Genomic DNA, 20,999 nt, shown 5'->3' with positions numbered 1-20,999 from the left:
TATTTGTAGGACTTGTGTTGAAGTGACATTCGGCATCTGTCAAGCGTTGTAAGCATACAACCGGTTTCATCGATAAATTCACATCCAGCTTTTGAGTTTAAACATTCATAAACATCAAAGTGTCCACTACTGAAATCGTCACCTGTGAATGTAAGATGTTTAAGAGGCATTGGTGGTTGTCAAAAGGTGTAAAATATTTGGCCATTTCGGTACACTTGAAAGTGACAACCGAACAATTCAGCGGCAGCCACCAACTCACATGCAGATGCATAGGTGAAGGGCTTAAGCATTTCACTCTTCTAGTGCTCCTGTGTAGTATAATTATCTCCTGTACCATCATCAGTCCATTAAATAAAAAGGCTGTAGTTATCAGCAGGGAAACGTGAATCTTGTGGTGAAGCAAGGAAGGGAATGTAGAGACTGGAGCGATGGACGGCCTTATATAGGCAGGCAGCCAACAACGTGGGAGGCGTTGGGATGGGGGACCAATGCCGCCTCACACGGTGACTGAGCTGCAGGCTATGGACGTATATATGTACGTAAGTAGGATTCAGTTGGCGTTGGGAACCCGCGTACCAAATTTCTTGAAGATGGGCCCATGAGTAACAAAGACTGTTGAAAAGTTCAATATGGCGGCCGACAGTGGCATCATACCACCAAATAAGTACCAAATTTCAGCCTTCTACCTACACGGGAATTTGAAAAATTTGTGACGTTGGAAAGTTCAATATGGCGGCTGACAGTGGTGTTATACCACCCAAATAAGTATGTACATTGGTTTCGGTTAGCGCAGGGAAGCCGCCTAACAAATTGCGTGAAGATGGGGCCATAAATAAGAAAGTTCAACATGGCGGACGTTGTTGACCGTTATGACCGTTAAGCATAGAATTTCGAAATGAAACCTGCTTGACTTTTGTAAGTAAGCTGTAAGGAATGAGCCTGCCAAATTTCACCCTTCTACCTACACAAGAAGTTGGAGAATTAGTGACGTTGGAAAGTTCAAAATGGCGGCTGACAGTGGTGTCATACCACCGAAATAAGTACGTACATTGGTTTCGGTTAGCGCAGGGAAGCCGCCTACCAAATTTCGTGAAGATGGGGCCATAAATAAGAAAGTTCAACATGGCAGACGTTGTTGACCGTTATGACCGTTACGCATAGAATTTCGAAATGAAACCTACTTGACTTTTGTAAGTAAGCTGTAAGGAATGAGCCTTCCAAATTTCAGCCTTCTACCTACATGGGAAGTTGGAGAATTAGTGACTTTTGGAAAATTCAATATGGCGGCCGACAGTGGTGTCATACCACAGAAATAAGTAAGTACATCGGTTTTGGTTAGCGCAGGGAAGCCACCTACCAAATTTCGTGAAGATGGGGTCAGCCTTCTACCTACACGGGAAGTTGGAAAATTAGTGACGTTGGAAAGTTCAATATGGCAGCCGACAGTGGCGTCATACCATCGAAATAAGTACGTACATCGGTTTCGGTTAGCGCAGGGAAGCCGCCTACCAAATTTCGTGAAGATGGGGCCATAAATAAGAAAGTTCAACATGGCGGACGTTGTCGACCGTTATGACCGCTACATGTAGAATTTCTAAATGAAACCTGCTTAACTTTTGTAAGTAAGCTGTAAGGAATAAGCCTGCCAAATTTCAGCCTTCTACCTACACGGGAATTGGAGAATTAGTGATGAGTCAGTGAGTGAGTGAGTCAGTAGGGGCTTTGCCTTTTATTAGTATAGATGAAACAGATTAAGTGACCTAATGAGTGCAGTCAGCAAGATCAAATGTTTCAACCGAAGAAACCAGTCTGTGCAAGCACACTGCTGTTAAGCTTTAAACAAGCATGCATTTCAAGAGATGTTCAGATAGCCACACAGTGAAAATATTGGCTTGATGAGCGCCTGTAATGCAGGTGCACAGGCGAGGTGCTCGGCACTATGAGGAGCTCCAGCAGACTGTATGTTGACGATTTTTGCTGCCGGTACTGAAGCAGTGATGTGCGGTGAGGTTCATGGCTGGTGAGGCACTAACTCCTTCAGAATCAGATTTACAGATATATGAACCCAAAAGAGTAGCTTATTCACTATTCATTTGGCAGCCAGCATGCACATTGACTACTGGTTATGTTTCATATCCCATCAGTATTCTTTACACACAGATTGGTAAGGTACAGATTTGGCTAAGAAAGAACGTCACATTTATAGCGGAGAGATAGCGGAGAAGAGTGCATTTCCTCTGCACTTTCCATGTGTTCTAAATTTGCCGTTGCAATTCCACAACCCCTACTCATTCAATAAAAATGAAAGTATAGAGTGGTGTACAAAAAAAACTGATTTCAATTTTGACCTTAATTGAAATATTTAGTTGTTTTTAAAAGCTTTTCATTCTGATGCTTTAATTAATTTTAAAACAGAATGTTCAACTAAAGGATAACAAAAAAAACAAAAGAATATGTTATTTAAAATCAAAATTTAGATTTTAAATATTGGATTTTTTTTCTTACTCTGATACCATTTTTTATAGAATTGAAAATTGTAAAAAATGTATAGTCTTATCTTTATTTGTAAATGAAGTTCATGCACCTATCCTTCTCCACGAAAATTTCCGTCACTTTCTTGTACATGTCACCATTTACCATTAGTTTTAAAAGTCTTAATCATTCATTTTGGGAGTCAGTGAGAACAAAAAATAAAAAACGGACTGCTGCAGTCGGATTAGCTGGCCCAGCGCTGTTTCAGCTGTGGAATGGCCAAATGGGGGAGGCAGCTTGATGGCTGATGTCTCCAGGAGTCTAAATAAATTCAAATCATATTATGTGACATCATCTACTGTTAAATTCTGCTCTGAGCTTGTAAAATTTTTATTTTTATACTGTACTGAGGATTTGTTCTGTTCTGTGTATTGTATTGCCCCCCTTCTTTTTTACACTCACTGCACGCCCAACCTACCTGGAAAGAGGTCTCTCTTGAACTTCCTTTCCCAAGGTTTCTTCCATTTTTTCACTACAAGGGTTTTTTTTTGAGAGTTTTTCCTTGTTTTCTTAGAGAGTCAAGGCTGGGGGGCTGTCAAGAGGCAGGGCCTGTTAAAGCCCATTGCGGCACTTCTTGTGTGATTTTGGGCTATACAAAAATAAATGTATTATATTGTATATTAGCCAAACTGTGGAAAGTTAAATAATAAGTTAAATAAACGTGCATGCAAACATTAATATATTGGTGACATACAGAGAGACAACAATAGACACGCGTCAGTTCCATGCATCAAGCCCAGTATGTGAGGGACTATGCAGTCCGAGGCTCAGCTCGGCCCGTGTCGTTGTTGCCACACCTCGTATTTCTCCCTTATATTTGATCAGGAAATGTGCAAATTCAGCGATTTTTGACTATAAAAATTATCAAAATTATTGCCATCATACAGAAAACAAATTTATACCACAGACTAGTGGACAAATTTATTTTATGTTATCATTATTAGTTTTTTTACTTTTCATGATGACAGGTGAGACCGCATGTCCCTGTATGAAGTGCAGTCATGGTGCCAGAGAAGTTCTGGACTTCCACTAAGCACTGATCCAGCTGGTCCTGCACTGAAACTCCCAGACTCTTTTCTTCTTCTCGCACGCTACATTTGCTTTTATTATCATCTGTGCTGTAACTAAAGTATTTCCACATGTTACTTTCTTGCTTTCTACCCACAAACTTCGGTGTAAAACTCGCCATCGTCAAACACAAGTGCTTACTGCTTCAACCCGACGAGCTAAATGTGTGCAAGAAACAAACAGTTCTTTACGGAAGTTGCGCCACGTGACTATAGTAAGCTCAAGTTACAAGATCACCGCATAGTGAACAGCGCAACGTATCTGAATGCTCAGGGCAATCTACAAACAACCCCTCTGCACGACTGAACCGGATTGAACGAAAATGCTATTGCTGTTTTTTCCATTTTTATTCAATTTTCGTTCTCGTTTTAGTTTGTTCACATATCACTAATTTTTATTTTTATTTAGTGTTAGTTTCTCTGTTTGCCTTAATTTCAGTTCTCATTCTTGTAAAATGAAAAACAATATTTTCAGTTCTAGTTCTCATTGAAAATATCACTGGTGACCAGGTGTGTGGCTTGTTGCCGAAGGCTGGGAAGGCAGGTGGGGTCAATGAGGCTTGGACTGAGAGCCCCAATGTGAGTGCCATGGACTTTGGGGACCCAAGCCTAGGTCTGGAGTGGGAGCCTTGCTATAGCCATGGAATTGCAGGGATCCAGATCTGTGGAAGGTTGGCTGTGTCTGTGCTGAGAGCCTAATACAAGATAAGCAGAGGACATGTCAGTTTTAAGAAAATGCACCGGGCTTTTATAAAAGGGCAGTTTTCTGCCAGATTGTTTTTAACCTCATTTTAATGGAGTTATTTATCTGTTTTTAACCTCCACTTTTACTTTTATTGGATTATTTATTAATTGAACTATGCACTGCACTCATTGAGCACTTTGTTGTGGGACTATTATATTGAACACACAGAGCACTGTTTCACATTCTCCTTACTTTGCGTGGTGTCCTCATTTGCTCAGCTCATCCCTCAGAAACGTTATTGGCTGTGGTGGGTTCCAGAGGCTCTCCCTGGATATAAAAAGCCCTTTGTAAGGGTCATAGTCATTATTGTACAATCACTGCAAAAATGAACACAAAGGAGCATTCTGCTGATGTGAGAAACAAAGTCATTGAAATGCACAGGACAGGAATGGCTACAAAAAAAATGAACGATTTGAATATTTTGTTAAGCATCATTGGATCCATCATCAGAAAGTGGAAAGTTCAACACAGCAGCCAGAACAGGCTTTTTGTCAAAACTAAACATCGGAGCAAGATGTCTAATGGTGAGAGAAGCTACTGAAAATCCAAACATCACTCTCAGAGTCTGCAAAGCTCTTTGACCAAAAGTGGCATGAAGGTGCAAGCGTCCACAATTTCAAGACCTCTCCATAAAACTGGCCTCTATGGGAGGGTAGCGAGGAAGAAGTCATTCCTAAAGAAGGTCCATATAAAAGCATGTACAGATTTTTCTACAAAGCACAAGAAAGACCCAATTAAGATGTGGTAGAAGGTTTTATGGTCAGATGAGACCAAAACTGAACTTTCTGGCCAGGCTTCAAAGATGTACAGTATGTGTGGCATAAAACTAACACTGTCCATGTCTCCAGAAACATCACACTTACGGTGAAATATGGTGGTGGAAGCATCATGCTGTGGGGATGCTTTTAATATGCTGGGACTTGGAATCTTGTCAAAGCTGAAGGGACAATACAAGAACATAAATGCTACACAGTACTGCAGGAGAACTTGTTTCAGTGTGCTATGAACGTGCAACCTGGGAGAAGATTCATCTTTCAGTATGACAGTGACCCTAAGTATATGGCCAAAGCGACACTGGAATAGCTCAAAAACAGAAACGTGAATGGTTTGTAGTGGCCAAGTCAAAGCCCCGATCTTAATTCTATTGGAAATCTGTGGCACTATTTGAAACCTGCTGTCCAGAAGCGACATCGCACCAACCTAGAGGATCTGTATAAATTCTGCTAAGAAGAATAGAAAATAATCACTCCTGAACAATGCGCAAAACTGGTACATACTTACTCCAAAGCAATTAAGACTGTTATTGAAGTGAAAGGGTTCCCGACAAAGTATAAATGTGTAGTGCTTGAATACTTATGCAAACATTAACTTGAGTTTTTCTTCTTCAGTTAAATATCTACAAAAAATGGTTTATTTTGATTTTGGAAATGTATTGTTACAGCTTACGAGTTCACATTAAAAGTACTGAATGGATATATTTATACAAATCTTTTGTCATACAAACAACTATGATGACTTTCAAATGGATTGAATACTTTTGCATGCCACTGTAATCAGATCATTAATGATTTTTAAATTATTGATTGTTCTTTGTCTGTGTACTATTGTTCATGGGGTTCTTTAATAAATATTAAAAATATCTGATAACAATGTTTCACCAAGCCCCTTTTTTACAATTATCTCCATTAAAAAAATAATCATCTTGAAAAGAATCAAAGCCAGAATAAAAAGAGATTCCCAGAGGGGAGCTTGCAGTTCTTATTAGAATTTCTGCTTCTGAAGATTTGATATTTGAAACATTTTTAATCTTTTCAGAAATTACTAATTCATCAGTAAGTTAATTTTGACTCTTGTAACATTCCAACATGTATAGGGTGGTCCAGATCTAACTATGCAGTTTTCATTATGCTATAACGTATTAAGTTTATTACATAGAAAATCACCCGAAAAATCCTGGACCATCGAGAAGTGTGCGAACTGACGACATGAAGAATTGTCTTCACGCCGAACTGGAAATGTCCCCACATAAATCAAAGTCATCCAGACGATCTGGATCTGCATAATTAGATCTGGATCTGGTATAGTTGCTATGTGTGTAATATGAATTATGACCACAATCTTCTTATATAATATGCAACTGTGGTTGTCTGTTTGTCTGTCCAGAATTTTTAATCACCTGTAGCTCGCAAACCGTTTGAACTATTGACCTGAAATTTGGTGCACATATACTACATAATGTCTGCTATCCGCTTTCTGGCTGACGATTGACCTCCAAGGTTATTCCTTTTTTTTTATTTTTATTTTATTTTATTGTAGATTCAACTCTCGGCAGCGGCCAGTAGAGCGGTCATGCAGCGCATGCATACTAACGCCATTCTCATCCTTCCCTCCTTCGCCATCACTTCCTCTACCTCTTCATATCTTAAATCATCCTTGAAACAGATTGACCACTTAAGTGCCAGCTTCAGTGCAAAATTAAGGAAAACATACTAAGTAATTGCAACACAAACACTGACTTAAATCAGTTTTAATGCAAAAATTTGCAGACGAATGAAGAGGAGAAACAGGCTGCTAGGGTGGAGGAAAAAAGAGGGAAGCAGCAAGCGCATCAACCTCTGAGCAAATGAATGCTAAATGTACAGACAAAGAGTCTGAAAACTAGGAATGCTGAAGTCAAGAGTATTCACTGCATGTTATTGTGCGGTTCGCCATTACTGGTATTTCTTAATTGCTATAAATAGCTCCATACTGGTTTAAAAATAATGAGGATTAAACTCCCTTGGTAGTATTACGTACAGTTTTGTAAGCTTTTGCCAGGTTATATTCTAACAAGAGGGACAGAAAACTTTGAGGAAAGAAATAATTTGCAGTGTCCTAAGAGTCCTCTAAGGTGTGCAGATCTTCATTTCAGTTCTTGTGTTTCTCCCTCTCTTTTCACATATAGATGAACAAGTTTACTATGACTCTTTTTAATCAAATCTCAGTTATATAGTGAGAAGTTTGCAGTAATACATTTCATTGTGTTTCTGCTTTCATTTCCAAAATACAAACTTAGGTGGGGTACTTGGAAAGAATGTGTTCTACCTGCACAGCAGACATGATAGACATTAAGATAGATAGAACTTAAAGATACAGATAGAAAAATCAAAAGAAAGAAAAGTTCTGACTTGGCTGTTACAGTCACAGTGAGGCTTTATTCAGATGTATTTCTGTTGGTGTAAAGGAGCCCCAGTACTGTTTCTTGACACGCATATGCTTAATAATTCATTGGCTAAAAGTACTCAGCCTTAGTGGGTTAGAGAGAGAGAGAGAATGTGCAGATTAGTTCATAATGTTGGTTGTAATTCTCTGGTTCGCTACTACCTTTAGGGGGTCCAGAGTGCATCCTATAACTGAACTGGCCCTTTTAATTAGCTTGTTGATTCAGTCTCTCTTGAAGTAAAATTACCAGCCCAGCACACCACAGCATAGAAAATCGCACTGGCCATCACCGAGTCATAGAAGAAGTATATCACTTCCCACATTAAAGGAACACAGTCTCCTAAGGAAAATAGCCTACTCTGCCCTTTCTTATATAATTCTTCTGTGTTCCGAGACCAATCCAACCTGTCATTAATGTGGGCCCCCATGTACTTATAGGAGTGGACCACGTCTATGTCCACTCCTTGAATAGTGACTAGACATAGAGGCTCTTTGATACAGTGAAAGTCATCAGTCAGTTCCTTCACTGCAAAATTGGGCAAGCAAAATTTACTTGACAAGATTTCGTAAAGTAAGATAATCATAAATATGAATTTTTGAATAAGTCAATAATTCTTACAATAAGGAAAACAAGATTTAATGTCATGATATAATTACTTTTGCTTAAATTTCATTTTTTGGAGTATTGGTTTTGCTGATGTTAAGATGCAGAGAATTCTCTTTGCACCAAGAAACAAACTTTTCTACTTATACACGGTCCCATCCCTTTTATCAGTACTTTCCATAAGTACATAATCATCTGAGAATTTTTGTCAGTGACATGACCTGGTGTTATATTTATAGTCTGAGGTGTACAGAGTGAAGAGAGTTCCTTGTGGAACTCCAGTGTTGCACACATCCGTATCAGAAAGTCATTGAGTCTCACAAACTGCATTCTACCCAACAGATAGTCCATTTTGCAGAACACCATAGGCTCATCAACCTACATATCTCTGAGTTTACCTCTTAAGAGGGATGGCTTGATGGTATTGCAGGTGCTGGAGAAATCAAAAAACATAATCCTTACAGAACTACCAGCTTTGTCCAGATCAGAATAAGCCTTGTCGAGCAGAAAGATAATTGCATCCTCCACTCCAAACTTTGTCTGATAGGCAAACTGCAGTGGGTCTATGTGGTCTACCACAAGAGGACTCTTATAGTCCAGGACTTTGTGATGTGAGACGCAAGTACCACTAGTCAGTAGTCATTAGGTGAAGAAATACCTGCCTTCTTTGGAACAAAACAATACAGGGTGTCAGGGTATTTTCCACAGCAGTTGCACTTTCTGAAGCCTTAGAGACAGATCGAGCCGTACACCACAAAGTTGGTCAGCACATGCCTTAAGAACTTGAGGACCAACTCCATCTGATCCCTCAGCTTTTTCTGTGTGTAGCTTCCTAAGTTGTCTCCTTACTTGGTCTTTAGTTATGGACAGTCGAGACTGATTGTCAGAGGTGGATGTGTCACTGGCCATTCCAGTTGATGTGGTAGGAGTTGTTGATGTATGGCTGACGTATTAGATGGTCATAGAAGACTGGCTATTGGATAAGGTGGCAGTGGGACAGAAAATCTATTAAAAAGTTTGGTTCAGGGTGTTAGCTTTGTCCATATTACCTTCTAGCACCTGAGCCCTGGATAGCCAGAGTCTAGTAAGATTATGAATATTTGTTCCTGAGTTTTAAAGAAACACTTTATCTCCTGTATTGTCACCATGGTATTTTTGTTTCACAAAAGAAGTCTACTAATAGATTTATGGTCAAGGAACTTGTTCATTTCAGAATTTAGGCTACTGCCACTTGCTAACTGTTATCTCTCTTCTGTACAGAACATAACTTAACACACCTGCTTCCTTTCTCAGGTTTGCACAAAGCTGGGAAACAACTGGCCCCTCACCTGGTGCAGGGAGCCAAGATCCTTAATGGTGCTTTCAGATCATGGACCAGAAAACAGGTGAGAAATCTAGTCATTGAAATAAGTGACCAAGTATCCAATTTGTCAGACTGAATGAATAAAAAAGTGTATCTTCTTTCTTTCTTGGATTATTATATCCCAGGCTCTTCTGGAACATGAAGATGAGCTTCCAGAGAATATGAAGCCTGCACAGCTTATCAAAGACCTTGCCAAAGAGATTCGCTTGACAGAGGTGCCTTCACTGTTTTTTTACTTTTTCTTTTCATGCTTAGTAACTTGTTAGTTTCTTGCTCTGTTACCTCAAGAGAACTCTGTCAGTTTTGTCTTTCCATAGACATCATGGCTGCCAGGAAAGGCATTACATGTATATATCACGCTATGTAAAGGTCATGATGAACAGTTAAAAAAAAATACAAAATACATTTTTTCCAAAACCAATTAGACAATCTCAAAATGAAATATTGACATCTTTAGAAATAAGAGTAAACATTCATTTCATCAAACTGTTTTGATTGGCATCCATCCATCCATTATCCAACCCGCTACATCTAAATACAGGGTCATGGAGGCTGCTGGATCCAATCCCAGCCAACACAGGACGCAAGTCAGGAACAAACCTCGGGCAGGGCGCCAGTCCACCGCAGGGCACACACACCCACACACCAGGGACAATTTAGAATCGCCAATGCACCTAACCTGCATGTCTTTGGACTGTGGGAGGAAACCAGAGCACCCAGAGGAAACCCACACAGACACGGAGAGAACATGCAAACTCCACGCAGGGAGGACCCGGGAAGCGAACCCAGGTCTCCTTACTGCAAGGCAGCAGCGCTGCCACTGTGCCACCGTGCCGCCCGTGGCTGGCATAATTAAGGCAAAATTTCCTTTTTTTCATTTCTCTCTTTAACTGATTCTTTGTTCTAAATTTACAATTCTTTGTGCCTTTAGCAGAATGCCTCTAAAGTAATCAAGGTGGAACCAAGTGCCATCCATGCTATGGAGGAGAAACCACTCATAGAACCAGAAGAACCAATTTCTCCAGTGCACATCCCAACACCTCCCAGTGAGAAACCTCCTCGAAAGAAAGTTGCCAAGCTGCCAAAGTCTCCAAAGACACCCAAAATGAAGGAAGGTGGCAAGAAAAAAGCCAAGAAGTTAAAAGAAGGATCGGTTTCACCTGTTGTACCCACCCTTGACGTCCTGGAGGCTCACACAAAAGAAGCCTTGACCAAAATAGAGACGGCAAAAAAAGTGAAGGTACTGTTATTCAAGTGGAAATGTATTGCAGTTTGGGAGAGGTGTCTGGGGTTTCATCCATGGGATTAATTTCTTTATATTTTATTACAGCCTCCGAAGCACGTTGCAAGTACGCCTGAAAATGAGGTACTCGATAAACCGAACAATGCTAACAAATTTGAGATCCGAGAACAGAACAAAAACAAAACAGAAGCAAAATGGAAATATAAGGTAATGGAATGATAAGTGGAAGGCAGGTGCAGCAAATGAGTGGGTTTTAACTCTATAGAGCCTACTTCACATTGCTATTTTCCTCCTCTGCAGAACAGCAAACCGGACTCACTATTGAAAATGGAAGAGGAGCACAAACTGGAAAAAACACCTTTATTAGGAAATAAAGACAACAAATCAGCATTTTTGTTTTCTAACAAGAAATTGCTAAGGTAGGAAGAGGCATTTAAAAAAGAAAGGAAAGGGCAGGTATAAACTTGTTTCTACAGTAGAATATTACCACTGCCTCCACATTACTGTAATTTTAAAAGTGAAAGCCCTGTTAAACTAAAAAATCATTCTGCATGTTTATTTCACTCCTTCCTTTGTGCAAGATTCTAATCTTATTGTCTTGCCTGAAAACTGAAAGCGGTTCCTGTATAGTGGGATTGTTGAAATTGTCACAATACACGATATCATTCACTGAATCTTGTAAAGGTTTTGTTGTAACTTAAAATATTAATTCTTTTCTAGTTCTAAAGGCCTGAAACCACAGGCTAATTCGGGAGTGTTCAGCTCATTACAAAACTTAAAAGAAGATCAAAAGAAAATGGTGAGAGATGAGTATGAATATGTCTCTGATGAAGGTGAGCTGAAGATTGATGAATTTCCAATAAGAAGAAAAAAGAATGCCACCAAGAGAGATCTGAGCTGTAAGTATGGACGCTTAGAAAAGCATCTCTGTAATTTTGATTTCAGCTTCTGACTATATTTACAATAATTATTTGCTATAATTTTATTATTTAAGTCACAATATTTTCAGTTGGCTAGGTTTGCTTACAGTATCAAAGTCAAGGCCATGTCCCCACAGAGGTAATGGTACAAAATCAGCATAGGCTAGATCAGAACAGACACTGTATAGAGCTGGGTGTTGATTAATATGTGTAATGCAGTTTTCTGGTAAAATATACTGAACTGTGTATTCCGATATAGTAAGCAGCATGGCACGGAGTCCCTGATACTATACCAGAAAGTGAGTTCTTGAAGAGTTAGTGATGTACAATCCAGTGTGATGCACTCTACTGCAATTCTGAACAGAGTGGAGAGTTTCTGTAGAGACAGACATCTACTGATGTACTGTATAGACTGTCGGGTTCCTATAAGGCTAGTAGGGTCTAATCTGATTAATACACCCAGCAGATATGGAGTGAATTTCAGCACTGATAGTGTTGGTGAACCTGTGCAGTGTAGCTTGTTGAGAAGCTATGCAGGCTATTTTACTAAAAAATGTACACATATACTGAGCAGGGTGTCCCTGAAAAGATAGGTGTGAAGACATGTCAGAGCACATCCTACTGAGATACTGTATGGAACAACTGGTTCCTGCAAGGTACATGAGTAATGCATCATAGGACAGTATGAAACTAGTTAATATGTTTCTTTTGACACAGCTCACAACTGCAGAGCAGAGGCTAGTAATGTACAACACAGTTTACATAAACACATTTAGGGGATGTGAACCTCAAATTTAGTTAGTCCTAAAAGCAATGTATTTGTTTTTTGATCACTATCATATTTTCACACTCAGGAATGTGGTTATTACTAGTTATCTTCATTAATACTTTTTATATGTTGAATGCACATTTTTCTGAGCATTTAGATAAGCAAGTTCTCATTTTATATCATTTATATATTTGACTATGAAAACAACAGAACCCTCAGCCTTATCGCTTAATCGTACATGTATGGGCCAGAATACACCACTAAAGAGGTGTGATAAATTAAGGACAAGATAAAAAAGAAGAAGACAGAATTAGAGAGAGAGAAAAGAGATTACTCTTACATTCAAGATTTTCAGCAACAGTATCTGGCAACAAACCTGCTGTATGATACACGTGCTATTTCTGCGCACGGGGATGATTTTTCAACCATCATTAGTCATCAAGTTCTGGGGCCTAATGCATTACACCGAGCGTGGAATTCACACTAAAACATTGCATACAGACAAAAGTGGAAATGTACATACACACAGCAAAAATTCAGATGCACAAAACCTTGTGTAAACCGATCTTCCACGCACTTCAGCTCATAAATCCTGGTCAGCGTGAAAAGTAACGTGCATCCACGTGCCTGCCATCCCACCCCAAATCCTCCCATAATTTGGCATATTTTAATATGCAAATCAATATAAATATTGCCTTCCCTGTTCAGTGTTTGGTTAAAAGACAATGTCAAGCGCACATGAAAAAAGAATTTCAGGAAATGGCGAAGTGGAGGCAAGGAAAAACGTACTATTTGTTGGTTTAAGCAGTGGTATAAACAACAAAATGAAGCTGATTGAGTGATACAGATTGGCGGAGAAACTTGGACGTTCAAGTTCAGAAAGTCACACAGTGAAAGAAGTGTTCTGATATCAAAGTCAACGTGAAAAGGTGAGTCATAGCACACCATCTGAGTGTCATATGGAAGCGTATTAGGGTACAGAGAATAGAAAAAAAAAGTAGGGACACACTGAAAAAAAGGTTGAAATGTCCACTTTAATCTCGTAGTTTATTTTGTCATTAATGTAGAACGTCATACACTTCATCTTAAAATCAATGTTAAATTTACTACAGTTTCTCAGATCACATCGTAACTAATCGTGTGCATGTGTAAGTGTTCTTCTATGTGCTCTATGTGTGTAAATCACTATGTGCTTCATAAACTGGCTTTCTGTTACGCTGACAGGACACAGAATAGATTACATTCATGATATTCAATCTCTCTGAACAATTTAAATACTGAGATTTATAGCTGATATCATTTTCATGATAAAATTAATTAATGCATGTATTAAACATGGGGGCACAGTGGTGCACTGGTAGCAATGGGCTGGTGCCCCATCCAGCATACATGTATAATGTATACTTTAATGCATTTCATCTTAAAAAATAATATCAAGAGCTCTAAGAAAATAGCTCTTGGAAATCTAAATCGACTTGGAAGCCAGTCATCATCATCTGTAAATATGCGCTCTCTTCTATGGAATTGAATTGATTTCCTTTATTGTTACAATTAGATTCAATATGCAAATCCTCAAATAAACTTATTTTCCTATAAAATGATAAAATAACAATAATAATAATAACAACAATAATATGATTAAAAAAGTAAAAAAAATGCAATATGAAAGCGTAAGTACAATATATATGTACATATAGTACATTGTGGACTGGGACCCGGACACAGGCAGACGGACATCTTAAGTTCACCACACACTGTTTATTTACACTACTATTTACAATAATTACGTGCACTCACACACCCCAGTGCCTCCAGCACCGATTCCCCCAATGTCCAGGCCACACTCTTCCAGTCACTGTGCCTCTCTTTTGACCGCCTCCCGTCCTCTCCCGAGCTTTGTCCTCTTCCACCTGACATCCACTGCTGGCTGGAGGGAGGCGGCCCCTTTAATGGGAACCCGGATGGGCTCCAGCTGCTTCCCGGCAATCAGTCCTGGCCACACCCCAGTGTGGCGGAAGTGTCCTCTGTCGTCTTCCCCCCAGCACTTCCTGGTGTGACGGAAGTGCTGGGCTCCAGGGTTCCTCAGGCACCAGAGCGCCGCCTGGTGGTGGCCACGGGCCACTACAGGGTTAGGCTTCCAAGCCCCCTACCTGTGGCCCCCAATACAACCAGGGCGATCGCCCCCTTGCGGTCTGGAGGAGGCACAAGCCCTCCTCTGGTCCTCCTGGGTGTCCCGGCCGGGCTCCAGCCCCGACCGGGTCCCACACAGGATACTCCGGCATCGGGGTGCCACCTGGCAGTGGCCACGGGTCCCTACAGGGCTGGGCTTCTAAACCCTGTACCCGAGGCCCCCAACATAACCAGGACGGACGCCCCCTCACGGTCTGGAGGAGGCACAAGCCCTCCTCTGATCCTCCTGGGCGTCGGCCGGGGACCACAACATATATATACAGATAGTGCAAATGGTTCATAAAGTGGCTCAGGTTGTGCACTATTACAACTGCAGTGCAATCTTCCAGTGAAGTAATAAGTAAATAGTACAAGCAATTCTACCGGGAGTGCTGAGTGAGTGCGTTTATAGCTCTTGGGATGAAACTGTTTCTAAACCTCGAGGTTTGTACAGGAAAGGCTCTGAAACGTTGGCCTAATAGGAGAAGTTCAAAGTGACTGTGGTGCTTCACTGAGGCAGTGAGTGGTGCACTGATTAACAACGCTAAAGCAGCTATGGTATTTGGAATAGTTTGGCCATTCAGTGGACCATTATGTTGTTACAGGATGATTATGCCTTAAATTTAGAAATGATATGCAGTTAATTTCAGTGTATTTGATAAAGCCGCTTCAGGGATGTGAATCTAAAAAAGAATGGGAAACTACACAGGAACCATAGCACAGCTTTGACACTGGGTGCCGCCAGTTTGCAAAATCGAGTGGAAACTTGCGTACGCACAGGTTAAGGCTTGCGTGAGAATGTGTGTGGCTTTACACCAAGTTTAATTTTTTTACAGCGTGATGTGAGCATGGAAACTGGTATTTTCTTCCCTTAAAAATGTATTGCCAAGAAAGATTTAGAAACGTTATTTATAACATTGGTTTGTCATCATAAATTGGCATCCAAAGCATTGCAGGCATCTTTTCTGATACTGCAACCTTTTATTTTTATTTATTTCATGTTTCATCTGGTGTCGGATTGGTTGTATAGGAAGGTACCAACTATTTAAGATGTTGTAAGAGGGAAAAATTAAAGAGACATCCATGACACTGGTTCAGCACTGTAAAAACAGCTTACCCCTTATTTTCCAAAGCTCAGTAATCACATGTAGTGTTAGGAAATAAATAAACACATCCTACAACTTGAACTATAAAATGCATAACAAGCACTCAAAATTTTTAAATATTTCTTTCATGTGCAAACTTCAGCTGGCTTCACATGAAGAAAATAAAGAAAACATGGCACCCTTCTTTTCTAAACAGCAGACTTCTAATTTACAAACTCTTCCCTGAAAGATCTGCATATTTATTTATTTTTACTCTATGGACTGAAAATATGAACAAAACACATATACTGTATGATATACATATATACATTTTATTTGATTTAGTAAGTGTTTTCCTGAACCACTCTACAGCTTAATTGCTCAAGTTACAAATTTTCACTTTTATTGAATTTTTATTCTTGTTGAGCTTCTAAATGCAAAGTGTAGTGCAGAATCAGAGCAGGATCATTAAAAATTTGAGCAATCCTTTTTTTTAGAACAAAGTCTGCATATAGGTATTTCACAGATCTTTGTCTGTGACTCTGTTTTGTGTTTTAATCATGTATTGCAATTTAATCTTATCTCTAACCAGCATGTTTCCGTAAATGCAGATCCCATCATGAACATCATTGTCTGCAATGCAGATATATAATTATTTATTCAGTATTACAACACTAAAAATATTCAATTTATATAACATGAGTTATCTTAATTTAAATGTCTTAACTGTAGTCAGCACATAATCAGAATATTTTAATTTGCAATCTAGTTTGTTGGGCTTCTATTTTAAATAAGTGTCACTGCACACATTACTGGCTGTGATTCACAGAAAATTGTGAAACCTGAGAATAATCAGTCTATTCATTTTATATAACATGTACCATCAAAGGCACTTTATGGGGCTAACAAGATTAGAATATCAAATTTAGCAACTAAATAATACAAAATAAAAAATAAACACACATATAGCAAATAATAGAAATGTACCAGTGTCAGACAGCACAAGGGCCTTAGAAGTATACCTGACAGTTTTTATAGAAAGTATCAAACAACTCTGTATAAATGCAGGACAGCTATGAAGTAAAATTGAAAAACAATGCAACGAAACATGAAGGAAATACATAAATGAAGCACAGATACTATGTACAATAGTGTCCAAAGGAAGAGAACAGTAAAATGGAAATGTTTGGGTAGTCCAGCAGATTAAGTTCATATACACAGTAAGGTAGTAAATAATTGTAAGGATTGATAGTAAGCTATTATTGAACAAACAGCTATTATGAAGTCCAAGCAGAATGAACAGGTGGGTCAACAGTTTATTTGCTTCCACATAAAATGTAAAGCATCATAAATAAACCACCAAAGCACTCCCTTCCTCACCTCCCATCTCTCTTCCTGATCTTCTTATTCCTGTCAGCAAACCTTCACCTCATGTCACCTCCTAACTGTAGAGTCAGTAATGCAGATTTAAATCTAAAGTCAGAATGACTTTAAGGTTGATGCAATCAGAATATATGAAATGTTAAAAAGATTGCAATGGACTGAATAGATTTTAAGCCTTTTCCAGGTGATCAGTAGTGTTGTTTAGTGTTTCTGACTGAGTGTCATGTAAATTCTATGATAGTTGAGGGCAGTTATGTCAGCCCTTTACACTCAGAACAAGACTGCTTTCTAACAACTTGCTCTTTCATATTCAAAGCATGGTTCCATACATTCCATACAGGAGAGTATTTCATACTACTATCCAGCCTCTTTCTCACTCTTACTTTTTCCTAATGCCCTTTCGCCACACATTAAGGATGCATTACCACCTTCTGTTACTTCTCTTCCACCAGCAGACTTTTTCAATTCAGCCATAGTGACGCATCTTTCTGCTGTTTTATTGGACCTAGAAGAAACACTTTAGTGGTCCTGAAGTAAGAGCAACTTGACACAGGCAATTCATTGCTTTCGAGTTATTGTTCTTGGGCAGAAGGGTACTAATTTTTTTCTAAGTTGTAGGGTTACTGCCATGTCTATTATCCTAATGAAGTAGTTTCTGAAAGGGGGCATAATAACTGGTACAACTTGCTTGTAAAGTGCAAAATCTGATACCATCACAGCAATGAGATTTTGCCTGGTTTTAACATATTTTAAGTTATAATCTAATATGAACAACAGTATTTTAATATCTGAAGAAATACGAACATCCCTTTGTTGGTTTGAAAACAAAATCATTGATATTAAATTCTGAATACAAATTATTCAGCTCTTTTTCTAAAGGAAGCTCACTTCCATGAGTCAACAGTGTCTATTGGGCTTATGGCTGATATTCCATAATTTTTTGTAATAACTGTTAGGCTTTCTTTACATCATTATTAAATGCAGTGATTTTTTTTGTTTGTTGATTTGCCTTGCTTTACTTATTCTTGTTATTCTTCTTCTACACAAGCTTCTTCTCTGTGCTGTTAATGGCAGATTAATTTCTTAATTTTTTTGGTTTATTTTCTTTTTCTGTAGTGACTTCTCTTAAAAACCTGTAACCCATTGGTGTATTTTGATATGTTAACTGACATCATTCCAGTCAATACATTAAAAATAGTCTTAAAGTCACTTCAGCAGACAATCTTCAATCTTTTTAGCTTTGGCTTTCTTAGGCACAGCAATATTGTCTGAACTGAATTATACTGTATTATAGACCAGATTGCCAAAGATAAGTGCTATTAGTGTTAAAATTGCAGTGAGTAAGAAAGGCATCATTGCTGGTATTGTTCTTAGTTTATTGCAGAATGCATGGCATATAGTTGTCCAGTGACTAAAGTCTCCTGTAATGTCTTATAGTAAAAAGTATGGCCAAATGTGATGTTTGGTACTGTAGACACTGAAAAATAATAGTCCTTATTTTTTCCTTACTAGTTTTATCAAATATTAAGGAGCCTATTCAGCAGAGTAAGAAATCAAAGCTTCAGCCACATCCAACCAAGGTATGTATGGTCCTGGTTGTGTTCTCTTGGCAAGAAATTGATAATGAGCACGATTTTCTTGTAACGGTCTGGAAATCATTTGGGTGTCCAGAGTTTTCTAATTCTTTATGTGAGTTATGATGAGTAAGATAAAAAAAATTATCATAAAATGAAGTAGAACAGGTTGCAATGTACTTATATCTAATCAGTGTTTATAGGTGGCGCAGGCAAAGAAGGTTGATGTGTTTACTATACTCCTCCTCGCTTAATATTTGTTATATTATTTCTTATTGGTAGAGTGATGATTCATCAGATGAAGAGTCTCTACACATAGATACAGACGTCAAGCCTGAGGTCAAAAGTCGAAATTCTAAGGTGAAAAAGGAAAGTGGGTCTGCTGCTGGAATTCTAGATTTGTTACAAGCCAGCAAGCAAGTTGGGGGAATAGACTATAGTACAAACAGGTAACGGTGCCTCTTCTTCATTCAGCCATTCTATTTCCCTTTGACAACTTTTATATTTTTTGATTGGTTGCATATCTGGCATGCTAGTAGACCCTTTTCATCTTAAATTTTTACCCTCAAGAAGTGACAGTCTTTCAAGTTAGGTGGCTGAACATTTGTACTTTTAAGTTATGCTCTAAAGATTATTACTAGAACAGTATTTAGAAGAGACAGATTCCATTTAATTGTGCAGGACCCAGTGTTCACAGTGCAGGGGATGTCCTTTGAGTCAGCTATATGGTGGCACTATGCAGGAAGGAATGCCTTAAATATTCTTTGCTTTTTAAGAGTAAAAAAATGTCTTTACTCCTTGTGACCTCTCTAAGTGAGCAGCATTTTGACAAAGTCCCAATTTAATGCTAAATATCCTGATCTTGCATTTGTTAATTGCAGTTTGAACAAGAAGATATTACAATTATTGCTTCCAGCACTCATCTGAATAAACTTCTTAATTTCAATTTAACAATGACAGGAGGAAACCAGCAAATAGTAGTATGGACTCTGAAGAGGTTGAGGGATTGCGTTTACCTTCCTTTTGATCCTCTTTCAATGACAGTATTTTCTAATAAGAACACTGACTAAGAGATCTATACATTTCTGATTTTCAGCCAACCTCCTGCATCTCCCAGCACACAAGAAGCTATCCAGGGAATGCTGTCAATGGCTAATCTTCAGTCATCTGACTCCTGTCTAGAAAGCTCCTGGAACAATAGCCAGTCTAAAAACAGCTTGCTTTCAATGCAGTTATCCAAGAAATCCAGCAACAACAAGCAGCGTTCAGCCAAGCGCATAGTCAAAAGAAGCACAAAAAGCAGCAGTTTGGACAGCATCGATATGTTTGATGATGAGCAGGATAATTTGGATGCCTGCTTCAAGGATTCTGACTATGGTAACTTTCTTTGATTCCCACAATGGGTTTTATGCACCAGTTGTCAAGAATTAGAAGATTAGCCACGTCTTCTTAGTTTAGATAAAGCTGCCTGGACCTTTACCGTGAGTGATGGATACCTTCCACTCCCCCATTACTACTGCATAATTCAGAATGTTTTTCCTTTTTAGTTTACCCATCTCTTGAGTCTGATGAAGATAATCCCATTTTCAAGTCCAGGTCTAAGAAAAGGAAAAGCTCTGATGACACTCCCTATAGCCCCACAGGTATGAATGGGTAACTGTCTTTAATTATTATTGTTATACACCTTTACCTTTCTTAGCAACCTTGTGGGTCAAAGTACAATGCCATAGCTAGTAGGTCACATTGTCTGGCAGGACAAGACACTTATGCTTTCCTCACTGTCCATGAAACATTGCCCTTGTTTACTTAACTGCAGCCTTAAGTAAAAAGCTATGTACTTCATTAACACTAGAATTCCTGAAGCCTACAAAAAAACTTGTAATCCCTGCCCACCTTAAATCCTTTCGCACCACTCCATCAGTGTCTTTTGTTTTTTAAATGTGTCAAGCAGCATAAATAGCAAGCAGCTTGCTGTCCCATCCCCCACTTTGACGGAGCTCAGCTCATGGGTAAAACGTTTTCCCAGCTCAAGCCAAGGTTTCTTATCTGCATGAAATGTGCCTGGAGTTGTATAGGGTAAATAATAAAGTATATCTTTACTGGGAACACATGCATTTCATGTGTGTTCCTTGTCTACAAAGATCTGGGTAAGTGTAGGATGAAAGGAAATGCAAGAAATGTTGAATATATAGACAGAAACTTTTTGAGGAGAAGTGTATAATGTGTGAAGATTTTACTCCAAATATCAAATAAACACATGCACTTTAATTCAAGAATATAACCAAAGAAAAAAAGCTTTGATTTACATGTGGCTGTCAATTAGTTAAAAACTCAAGTTCAAATG

General features: G+C 38.8%; 1 protein-coding gene across 2 annotated transcripts in view; it reads left to right on the top strand.

The window, feature by feature from the left end:
* The window catches only part of phf2 (PHD finger protein 2), a 93,845-nt gene that overhangs the window by 61,822 nt on the left and 11,024 nt on the right, over positions 1-20,999 (top strand). The window contains exons 10-19 of one of the 2 annotated variants that reach the window (XM_039770965.1): positions 9,443-9,534; positions 9,638-9,727; positions 10,447-10,752; positions 10,843-10,962; positions 11,056-11,174; positions 11,476-11,654; positions 18,594-18,661; positions 18,938-19,104; positions 19,752-20,032; positions 20,203-20,298. In XM_039770965.1, the coding sequence (XP_039626899.1) occupies positions 9,443-9,534; positions 9,638-9,727; positions 10,447-10,752; positions 10,843-10,962; positions 11,056-11,174; positions 11,476-11,654; positions 18,594-18,661; positions 18,938-19,104; positions 19,752-20,032; positions 20,203-20,298 (1,518 nt within the window). Of the gene's footprint in view, positions 1-9,442; positions 9,535-9,637; positions 9,728-10,443; positions 10,753-10,842; positions 10,963-11,055; positions 11,175-11,475; positions 11,655-18,593; positions 18,662-18,937; positions 19,105-19,751; positions 20,033-20,202; positions 20,299-20,999 lie in introns of both variants that reach the window. The other variant, XM_039770964.1, reaches the window with a different exon arrangement.

The sequence above is a fragment of the Polypterus senegalus genome, chromosome 12, assembly GCF_016835505.1.
Source record: "Polypterus senegalus isolate Bchr_013 chromosome 12, ASM1683550v1, whole genome shotgun sequence".
NCBI classification, from domain to species: Eukaryota; Metazoa; Chordata; class Cladistia; order Polypteriformes; family Polypteridae; genus Polypterus; species Polypterus senegalus.
The sequence above is the reverse complement of the archived record's forward strand: the minus strand, read 5'-3'. Positions and strand labels throughout refer to the sequence as shown.